The 12065-nt window shown below is 38.2% G+C and overlaps 1 protein-coding gene across 2 annotated transcripts in view; it reads right to left on the bottom strand.

Moving 5' to 3' along the window:
• Klhl3 (kelch like family member 3) overlaps nt 1–12065 on the bottom strand; it is a 98502-nt gene that overhangs the window by 78820 nt on the left and 7617 nt on the right. For both annotated transcript variants that reach the window (XM_047556642.1, XM_047556644.1), the window contains exon 2: nt 2600–2719. In XM_047556642.1, coding sequence (XP_047412598.1) covers nt 2600–2719 — 120 coding nt within the window. The remainder of the gene's footprint in view (nt 1–2599; nt 2720–12065) is intronic.

The raw sequence follows: 12065 nt of genomic DNA, 5'->3' as shown, positions 1-12065 counted from the left end.
GATGATTAACTTGCCCAGGGTTGCACAGCTAGTAAGCTCTAGAGTCAAGATTTGAAACCAGAGTCTGTGTTTGTGGCCACTACATTATACTGCTACAAAGATAACCACTGAAGATATTTTTCATATAAGGAATGGGGAAAACCTAGACATCCCACAAGAGGTAACTTTTTTTTTTTTTAATAAAGCAAAAATAGAATATCATTCATTCATTTTATGCTATAAAACAGTGACATAGAAAAACTGTTCAACATAGGGCTACAGGGAAAAAAAATCAGGTTTAAACATATTTTAAAGAAGAGAAAATATTCTCCAAAGCATTAACAATGGTTACCACTAATTTTAAAACCACAGGTGACTTTTTGTTCATTTGTATTTTCTAAATGTTCTACAATAAATACATTTCTTTTACAAAAATACATATATAAATAAAAGTGAAAGTGAAATTCACACCTAAACCTGAACTAAATATTTCCCAGGCAAATACATACAGATTGTGGTCCATTTGGTCAATCAAAAAGAGGAAGAGGGCTGGGGATATGACTCATTTGGTAGAGTGTTTGCCTTGCATGCACAAGGCCTTGGGTTCAATCCCCAGCACCAAAAAAAGAAGAAGAAGATTATTTACTTAAATTTCAGCAAAGGACTATGTCTGATATTTAGATCAGTGTTTTCCAAACAAACTTCACAAAATACTCAGTCTTTACATAACAACAATCAAAAAGGTTTCTACAGTCAATTATGTGAGGGAAATGCAAGTATACTGCACATGTCTATACACATTAAGAACCTCAGAAAGGTACAATAGATAGACTTTTTCAAACTCATTTGGGTACAGGTCTGTTTTCCCACAGAGCATCCTGAGAAAATGAACATTCCTCAGAATATACTTTGAATAATACAAAAAAGCAGCAGTAGGACTATGGGAAATTAAATCCAAGTCAAGCCAGTGCTCTTAGGGAAAGATACAAATACCCAGTAACTTGTGACAAATGCAATGAGGACTTAGGATAACTTTATTTAAAGCTTTCTAAGAAAATGAAATGATGCTGGTAATGTAAAATGGGGGTAGGGAGAATCCTCTACGTATTCCCTAAGCTCTCCCTTTCAGTGGTCACTGGAGTTGGCTGCACCAGGCCAAATAAGGCCTGATGAGAGAACTAGATTCTTAAATAGACTCTTAAATCAGACAAAGGACACAAGCCATATCCTAGAAAACTGAGTGGGGATTCCAATAGTGTCTAAGGAACAACATACAAATTCTTTAGTGACAAGAGACCGTGCCCATAGGCATGAACATCAGCCCTGCCCAATGCCTAAGACAGCTAGGGGCAGAGCTTCCAGGAAATCTGGCAGGGGGCCTAATAAAAATTGAGCAGTAGAGCATAAGACAAATTTAATTTAACTTGGTTTTAATGCCAAAGACTGGGGTGTGCAAAAAGAAGAAATGAGGAAACAAACATAGACTCAGATGGAACTTTTAAAAGTAGTTCATTCCCCACTCAACAAACACTTCTTGGGCTAGAAGATTTCTCCCTACCCCCAATACCCTTCATTTGTCTGACCCAATCTTCCAAATTCAGTTAAGCATCATCTCCCTTTAAGAAGTATTCTCCAAAGTCAGTCTGACATACTTGCTTCTTCTGCATCATTTAAGAAACAAACTGCACACCTAATACCTGTCAGACACCTGAAGCATTCCTCCTTCATAAGACCTATTTGCACCGTAGAAAGATGATTTTTAATAACCCATTTACATTTCTGATTTTGTTTCCACCTACCCATCCCAGGGCCTAGTCAGTACCTCTGGGCATCTTTGGTAAATAAATCAAAGCTCCTATGAAGTACCAAGTGCTAGAGATCAAAATTACTCAGAAATTGTCCCTGGCCCCTGGGAACACAAGAGCTATAAAGAAAAAAGGTGGAAAGGTGGGCCAAGGAAGCTGTCACTCACACACACACACACACACAAACACACACACACACACACACACACACACACACACACGCATTGGCCTTACCAACAGCCCACAGACCTCAACCATTCAGTTCTGAGATGAGTAAATTTGCATGTCACTGCTTTCTTTTTTTTTTTTTTCACTGCTTTCTTTACAGAGTCAAACTGCATTTAGGGAGTTAGGTATTCTTCCATTCATGTAGTTGTCTTCCCAAGCTAAGCTCAACCCAAGGCATGAAAGAGAGGCCAAAAAAAAAAAAAAAAAAAAAAAAAAATACATGACATCCACAATCTTTAATTTGCAATTGTGTGGAGGTGTTGCAGTCATTCTATTATTGGTTTTCAAGCAGCTGGTTCAGTTGAAAATCAAGTTTAGGAACAGACTTGCTTTAACTACAAAGGAATTTTCCCCTGTGATTAATCACTAAAATGATAGGTGTTAAATAAATACAAAGGAAAGAGATTTTCTGGCAAAGTTGTTCTGTCTCAGAATTTGAAAAGTGGAAGGAAGCCAAGTAACCGAGAGTGGGTGGGGAAGAGTCAGAATTCACTAGGTGGTGGCGTTCTGACTTCTGTTCTTGGTCCTTGATAAAGCTCGCCCTGCAAGTTACTTCTGAAAGGGCATAGGCAAGACAGGAAAAGTACCTCCGCAGCTCATTCATAACCTTGAAGGCCTTCCCCATGTGGGCTGGGTTGACAGTGATTGTCCTCTGGTTCTTCTCATCATCCCCGGCCTGCATCAGTGGCTGGGAGTTTGGCTTGACGCTGAAAACAGTAAGCAAAAGGGAGGGGAAAGAGAACATGTTAGTAAACCCATTCATCTGACTGCCACAAGTCTGTGCATTTACCCACCCACCAGGAGCATCTCTGTCAGCCCATTCTCCTCATCACAGACCAGCAAAAAGGAAATACACTGTCCAGCATTTCTGCAGAAACTTCCAATACAAAGTGCATTCCAATGAAGACAGCCAGGTTCTAGCTCAGCTTCTTTCACCAAATTCAGTGTGACTTTGCGAGAGGTCCTCATACTGTCCCCAACCTTCCTTCCTGAACTGGAGGGGGACTAAGCACTCTATCACTCACCACACTGGAATGTTTGTTCACTTAATATTTAATGCAGACAGACTGGGGATATAGCTCAGTGGTAGAGTGTTTGCCTAGCTTGCAGGAGGTTCTAGGTTCAATTCTCAGTACTACAAAAAAGAAAAATTGAAAAAAGAAAAGGTACAAGTACTAAAATATTTAATGAAGGCTACTATGTGCCAAGTTCCATACTGAAATTTAAGGAAAACAAATAAGGCACAGTTCCTGCCATCACAAAGCTTAGAGTTCAATGGAGGTGAAAGTCAACTAAACTTCAAACATCATATTGTAAGTATCATGATCCAATTGAGAAACTGATGACAGATTGAGAGAAAATTTCTAGAAGCAAAGATTTGGAGGAAAAGCAGAAATTAGGTAAAAAGGAAGACAGACAGGAAACAGTATGCACAAAGACCTAAAGGAGAAAAAGAGCAAAGTGTATTCAAAGTATAGGCAGTTCAGTAAAACTGGAGGAGAGTACAGGAAGAGTATCAAGATAAAAGGTTAGGAGACTGGGGAGTTTGGAACTCTTTCCAAAACAATGAGAAGACACCAAAGTGTTTCAGAGAAGCAGGATGGGAAGCAGATGAACAAAGTTGTGCTTTAGAAAGATCATATTGGCATGAAGTACAGTGGCACAGTAGTGAAAGTTTCTAAGAAACAATAATCCCATAGAGAGACAAGGGACTGCAACTGATGTGGGAAGAAAGGACATCTGGGTAGATTTAGTGAGCAGGTGGGTAGAGCAAGAGTCATCCATAATCTCAACACCCTCTGTCCCGAAATCAAAAGACAAAACACTCAAACCCTATGCAATGCCAGGTAACTGCCCAACTACTCTTGAATATCTGTTCATTTCATGGGGTGGAGTGGTAGAGAGGGGCTGGTAGGAATAAGAACCAAAAGAATGGGCAAGGAAAGGATATTCTCTCCAAACTGGTGAGACTATTTGACTCCAATGCCCCAGACTTACCTTGGTGCTACCTGTTTCGACCAAGCTAAGTTTTATTTTGCTAGTATGAAAACAGAACTTCCTCCTCTTATGTAGATTTGGGGACCTGCAGTTTACTCCAACTCCAGGACACAGTAGCCTCCTTTGACTTGTAGGCCTCGGTCCATTCTTATTTCCTGTCCTTGCCAACTGGCTAGAGAAAGGAGCTGTTATGGTTAAGAGAATGTTCCAGAGGCCTGAGAGTCTGCACAGATCTCACACTGAGAATCAACTATAAGCAGCATGCCAGACCTACAGCTTGTCTGACCATAACAGACTCCTCTTTTGGCTTCCTTCCCTCCCTCAGTTCAGCATGCAAATATAAGCCACAGATATCTGAACTAGGGACTGTTTGGATTCTGGGTACAAGGAAATTAGCTGAGCAGAGGAAGATAAATATCAAGAGAAACACAAAGTAAGATGACTACCTGTTTATGCAGGTAAAGAAAATCTCAAGCCAGAAAATGTGATCAGAGAGGAAGCACACAGCAAAGATGAAAAACTTCATATAAGAAACCCTACGAGCATAATTTCTTTTAGAATTAGGGTCCTTCCTTATTCCAAAGCCAGAAAGATGTTAATTTGTTTTATACTAAAAGTCTAACATTTGCTTTTGATATTTAAGCCCTAATTTTATCTGATATTCCTTTATATGTCATGAAGTGAAACAAATCTAATTTTTCCCGTAATTTCCATTAATTGATACTTATTTTTCCCACTCATCTGTAATTCCACCTTGGGCCACAAATTAAAGTTCCAAATAGACAGGAATCTATTTTTGGACTCTCTAACCTATTACACTGGTCACTTCATATCTCTGGACCAGTACCACATTTTTTTCTGTAGCTTCGTAATAAAGCCTCATATTGGATAGGGAAAATCCCAAATGCTATTATTATTATTAGGAAATGTTTTGACTATTCTGGTTTCTTTACTCATTCACACAAATTTTAGCATAAGCTTATCAAGTTCTGTGAATAATCTTGATGTGATTCTGATAGGAACTACAATGAATTTATACATTAATCTGGATAGAACCAGCACCTTTCTTACATTATGCCTTCCTAAATGTCACCCAAGTTTTCATTATTTTTTTCTATAGATTAACCTTACACATATTTGATTAGAATTATTCTCAAGTATGTTATAGTTTTTGTCATAAAAGATAATATTTTGATCGTTATAGTTCATAAAATATAATCAAATTAGGCAAACTGATTTTATATATTCTGCTACCTTATCAAATGACCCTTTTACTCCTAACAATTTGGCCACAGATTCAATTAGGTGTTCTATATAGAAAATCATATTACCTGCATATCATGCTAGAGTTTTTTTCCCTACATTTCAATTCTTAGGTCTCTCATTTCTTTTTTGAAAGAAATTTCACACTATCGATGGCCACATAATGTCAAATAGAAAAGGTGATAGTATTCTTTTCATATTCATGATTTTAAAGATGCCTGTTGTTTTCCCACTGCATATGTTTGTTATAAGATTTTTGTATATGCTCCTTATCAGGTTAAGAAAATCCCCTTCTATTTTTATTAAGGATTTTTAAAATAATAGCAATATACTGAATCTTACCCAATGGTTTTATTCATCTAATGAGATGATGATGTGAATTCTTTTCCTTTAAACTTTTAATGTGGTGGATAACATAAATACCTTTTCTGGGGTGTGTGGTACCAAAGATTGAACTCAGGGACACTCAACCACTGGGCCACATCCCCAACCCTATTTTGTATTTTTTAATTTAGAGACAGTCTCACTGAGTTGCTTAGCACCTCACTTTTGCTGAGGCTGGCTTTGAATTCACTATCCTCCTGTCTCAGCCTTCAGAACCACTGGGATTACAGGCATGCGCCACCATACCCACATAAATACTTTTTTTTTTTATCCATTGTACACAAATGGGTGCAACTATTGTTTCTGTGGTTGTAGAGTCATACCATTTGCATAATCATATATGTACATAGGGTAATGATGTTTGTTTCATTCTATTATCTTTCCTTCCCCTGCCCCCTCCCCACCCCTCATTTCCATCTACACAATCCATCCTTCTTCCATTCTTCCCTTCCCCCTGCCCCCTCCCCCATCGCTATGTATCATCATCTACTTATCAGAGACTTCCCCATTCACAATAGCCTCCAAAAAAAATAAATAAAATACTTGTGAATCAGTCTAACAAAAGAGGTGAAAAATCTCTACAACGAGAACTACAGAATGCTAAAGAAAGAAATTAAAGAAAACCATAGAAGATGGAAAGATCTCCAATGTTCTTGGATAGGCAGAATTAATATTGTCAAAATGGCCATACTACCAAAAGCACTATACAAATTCAATGCAATTCCTATTAAAATCCCAATGACATTCCTCATAGAAATAGAGAAAGCAATCATGAAATTTATTTGGAAGAATAAAAGACCCGGAATAGCTAAAGCAATCCTTAGCAGAAAGAGTAAAGCAGGTGGTATCCCAATACCACTACAAAGCAATAGTAACAAAAACGGCATGGTATTGGCACCAAAATAGACAAGTAGATCAATGGTACAGAATAGAGGACACAGAGACACACCCACATAAATACTTTTTTAATACTAAACCATACTTGTGTCCCTGGTATAAATCTAGAAACTATAAAATAACTGCATAAATATTCATTAAAAATATTGTCTCCAAACTATGAAGAGACTTAAAAGCCAAGATGAAAAAACAAAATTTGGCATGGATCAAGGAACCACTGAAAGACTTTGACAGGAAACAAGTAAGATTTAAAAAATCCAGAAAAAAATATTAACTCCACTTCACAAAAGTGGAAGAGGTATAGAGCAAGTAGAGCCACTTTGGAAGCACTAAGAATAATCTCTACTGTGGTTAATGAACAGGAAAGCTCATTATTCCTTGTGCTGCTCTTTGTACTTTCCAGCCTTCTAGAATGGTCCAACAACAATATAGGTCCCTGTTAATACAATATTGTGTTTACCAACATTGGTAAACATCAATTGCCTTTTGTCAGAGGATTAAAGTCCAACAAAATGTAATTCACACTATGTCATCCCTGAAAGAGCAAGTGTCTTGCTGATGGCCACAGCGTTACCCAGGAAAAGGACATCAGTTCCCCCAATCTATCTGAAGTCCTTTCCATCCTTCATGCAGAAGGACATCAGAAGGAACCAAAGGCTTCTTTCTTTCCCTGCTCTGAAACTCTGTGAAGATACAGGAAACCTGAAGTGAGTTCTGAATCCCTGGTTTCTGGAAGGTACAAGTTTCTTGGCAACTCACTGACCTTCCAGAGGACACAATGTTAAAGAGAGTATCTGAGAGATTAGGGAAGTTAAAAATCATATACGAGATCATACAAACATCCTCAAGCTATTTCCTCCACAGCCTACATCCCCCAACACACCAGCAATATAGTACATGCATGTACATAAATGCACACACACGTACATATGCCTCAGCCTATGGCCACATGCCCAAAAACAGATTTGCTCAATTATGTATTTCCTCCCCAACCTTTTCTCCCTCAACCTATACCAGATCTTTACTTAGTTCCAATAGATTGCCCCATCATCCTATCAAGGCCCAATCTCCAGCATTCTCAGTTCTTGACCCCAAATAAGGGTGGTAGATCCACTCTCCCTACCTGCAAAGCACAGACCACACTGAGTTATATTCCCAACCTCTTGTCCAAGTCCAGGGCCTCTGAATTTTCACTCTACTTGCAATTTTTCACATACTTGCAATTACCTGGGAAGACAAACCCACAAGACACTTTCTGGCAAAAAATATTTATCAGTAAATATCCTTACTCTAAGCACATAGTGGTTGAATTCTCCAAAAGTATAAACTAATTCCAGTCCCCATTAATTTCACACCAGCCTCCAAGAATCTCCATCTAGATCAACTGAGGCGATTCAGTCTTCAGGATTTCATGACCTGACAAGAGGTATGCAACCTACACCAACTTCTCCATATCAATTTATCTATGCCCCTCCCACCAGACCTGAAGCTCTGACTGCTGAACAAAGGAAACTTCATCTGCACCCCAATGTCCAGAGTTCAAGAAACATTCAAGTTGCATATAGTTAACATTCAAATGGGTCATCAATCATAGATGTAGTGAGAAAGTATGGACCAGGAAAACTCATTCTTTCCTATAGGAATAAGCAGAAATGATCATCTGAGCCATTTTCTAGACAAGCTATAGCAGAATCAAGATATACCAAACTAGTCAACTTTACAAAACCATTAAGTGTCTGCCTCAATAATTTAATTGATTCCACACAATGACCTGTTACTCAAAAAATAAACTCATTCAAAATAACACTAGTGCCATGGTGAACCCACTGAAGTGAATGATCCCCTAGACCAACTCGTAAAAAGGTTAACAACCTATCAACAGACCCCAGAGTGTTGGAAGGTAGCTCAGACATACCTCCCACTCTCTCAGAAACCTACTGACCCCATTTAGGAAATCATATGAGAGATGGTCAAGACTCACAGCCGTAAGGATAGACAAAGCTGGCCTTGGATCTTACTTCCTGGGATTTTTACTTCTCTTCTTTCCTGGCTTAGACCACTACAGTGGCCTCCCACCTGCTCTTCCCCATTCCAGATGCCTTCTCCTCAAGTGCTTGCCATTGCCAAGTGAATCTTCTGAAAGGCCACTGGGATCATGTCTTTCAGATCCTCACTGTCCACAGATCTCTTCACAGTGGCCATGAACATTATGTGCTGGATTAATAGCTAGTCAGGGCTATTTGTTCTATATATCAGTGTTCATGTAAGATTTCCTTCAAAAGGGCTCTATAAATAAAAAGCTGAAAAATCATTAGCCTTCAGGATAAAGTCATGATTCCTGCATAGTATGCAAGGCCCTCTCAAACTGTACTGAACCTCAACACAAGTTTTGTCTCACTTAATTCAAACATTTACTAAGAATCTATTATGTATCAAGCAGATGAACAACTCACTGCAGAAAAATTTCCCTTGATCCCTCTGTGTCATAATCTAAACACCTGTTCATCAAGGAACAGTTAAGCCTTGCCTCCTCTAGGATGCTTTAATGCCTCAGCCCTAAGTGATCTCTTCCTTCCCTAAATTCTTTTGATTTTTTTTTCCATAAATTCTTAATATTAGTTCTGGCCTATAACTCAACTGGCATATAGAATACTGCCCTGTGTTTGATTACTTTTTCATGGTACAAATCTCACCACTTCTTTCCCTTACACCAGATTCAACATACCTGGAGGGCCCTCGCCATGTGTGTGAGGACTCTTTGTACAATTTAGCCTGTCTGGCATAGGGCCACATCAACATTGGGCCCTCATTACATTTTTGCCTTCAATGAGTTTTGACCTGAAAACACTTCACTTGTCTTTACAAGTGTTAGACAGCAGAGCAGTGTGGAGTAGTCTTACATAACCACTGCTAACAAGTATAGAAAAGTAGAGCTGGCCTTCAGAACTAAACTATAAATAAACATAAATATTGATTATAAAGTTATAAAAAAATATATAAGCTCTAAAATATACATAAATATATAAAGCTCTAAATATTAGAGCCCTTCTCATAGCAAACCACCTTCCTCCTCCTCTAAATTCCAAATATGCATACACATACCCAATGTCTTACTTGACTCTCCTACTTAGACCTTAGATAAGTAACTCATACATATCCAAAGCTGATGTTCTTTGCCACGCCCTCAAGTCATCCAAAATTAATGTTCCTCACCCTCTCTCAAGCCAATTATTTTTTCTGTATTCTTAATCACAGAGACATAATCAATGACCCATTAACCAACCAAGCCAGAAATTAGACTGTTATCCTTAATATCCTTTCTCATACATGTCCCTCACATTCAGCCAAAAATCCTATAGTCCTATGTCTTTTAACATATCTGGACAGCATTCCCTTTTCACAGTCACTAACACCACAACCATATTCCAGGCTAGTATGATATTCTGCCTGGATCATTTCAATAACCTCCTCCCAAATCCCAGAAGGAGTTCTCCAGAATGTCCATGTGGCTGAGGCATTTCTGTGTGAAGTCTCTTACTACTCTCTCATTGCATTCAGAATGAATCTGACAAGACATTAATTTAAAAAGAAAAAAAAAAACTAATAGCAGAAATATCTATGGAGCAGAGGGAAGAGAACAGAGGTAGGAGGAAGGGAGGAGAAAGGTAAGTACTGGGGATTGAATTAGAACAAATTATATTTCATGATTTTATAATTATGTCAAAATAAATTCTAGTGTCATGTATAACTAAAAAGAACCAATTAAAAAATAAAAAAGAATGAATCTGAGAAAATAATCCTATCACTGCCTTGAGAACTTCTCATTACCATAGCACTAAAATGCATAAAATTACCTAAATATGGTAGGTTCTTCTGCCTAAAGTTTTGTTTTCTGCTGGAAAACACTTTCTGTCCCCATCCTTTCTTCCCTAGGTCTACTTAGTTAGTTAGTTAGTTCCTACCAGCTCCTCAAGCCTCTTCCTGGAAGGCTTCCCTATCATCCTCCACCGCCCACATGCTTATTCTTCTGTGTTCCCCTTCCCTGTTCCCATAGTACTCTGCTTCCCTCTACTCAACTACAAACACCTCTTACTTGTCTCTTTCCCCCTCACAGTGTGTGCTGGTAAATGTTTAACAGTTGGTTGGGGGAAAGGGATCCCTGATACAACATTTGTCAATTTCCATGGTGCAAATACTCCCACTATGGCAGATTCCAAATGATGTCACTGAACACAGGATTTGGAAAGAGATATGTGTCGATGCTACATCAATATATAATATTGCTTACATGAGATTTGATAGACATTATCTCAAAGGTATAACATTGAAATAAATAGGAAGTAATGAGTTCTGAGTAATTATTACATTTGTTTCTAATATAATTTATTTGTTACATAATTTAATTTTTAATAATGGCTATATTTAATAATAGTTACAAAATTTCTGAAAATTTAACAATCAGCTTTTGCAAGCTTAACTCTGAGACTCTGGATTCCATGAGAACTAGGATGGTATCTTAGTTTCTTCTGTATTCTTAACATCTAGCACATGATAGGTGTTCAATAATGACTATGGAGTAAATTAACAGATGGATAAGTAATGAGGTATAACTACTGACTACTGCATCTTTCCTCATTTCCCCTCATTAGATAATTATGGCTTTGTCTCCCTCAACTCCCCTCACTATAGTGGGGGGCAGATTATATAATCCAGTCCTCTGCAATCATGACACAAAACCAGGAGGAAGTGGAGAGACAGGAAGCCAGCATCGACTAAAGAGGAGAAAAGGAAAGAATTTTGGCTTACTGTGTCAGTTGTTAGGCTATTTCCATTACATTTCAGGCAATTGGAAAGGATACCAAAAATCAAGCCAGATAGGAGACTGAAGATTATCCAAGTGGGCTGACTGTGCAGGTGATTGGGAGTTCTAACAAAGGAGTAGTTCCAGAGCGTTCAGAGTGAGAGAAAATGGGGAGGGGAGGAAAGAGAAAGCTGAAAAATTCTGCCAAAGGTTATGGGTTATTTCTGTATGAAAGTCTTCAAGAGATGCAAACAAAGTTTGGAAACATGGGCTGATACTGGACCACATACAGGGGACCCAAGAACATTACATTCAAGCTAGAGAACAATGCTAAGCTACATTAAGACTATGCTGAATACATTAAAATCCCTCAATGGGGGCTGGGGTTATGGCTCAGTTATAGAGCACTTGACCAGCATGTGAGGCACTGGATTCGATCCTCAGCACCACAGAAAAATAAAAGAATAAATAAAATAAAAGCATCACATCCATCTACAACTAAAAAACAAACAACAACAACAAAAAAGAATTCCTCAACAAAGAAAGGGTCCTTCAGAAAGAAATAATCAAAAACTAAGAATCAGACAGAAAGCCTTAGGTACAGCCCATCTCACACTATCTAGGAAAGAAGAGTGATTAAATCATGGGATATCATCCTTTCATTCAGCTTCAGGTCAGATCCTATTTGTGGAGCTTGAAGCCTATAAATA

The sequence above is a fragment of the Sciurus carolinensis genome, chromosome 6 (assembly GCF_902686445.1).
Source record: "Sciurus carolinensis chromosome 6, mSciCar1.2, whole genome shotgun sequence".
Lineage (NCBI taxonomy): Eukaryota > Metazoa > Chordata > Mammalia > Rodentia > Sciuridae > Sciurus > Sciurus carolinensis.
This window is presented reverse-complemented; position numbering and strand designations above follow the sequence as displayed.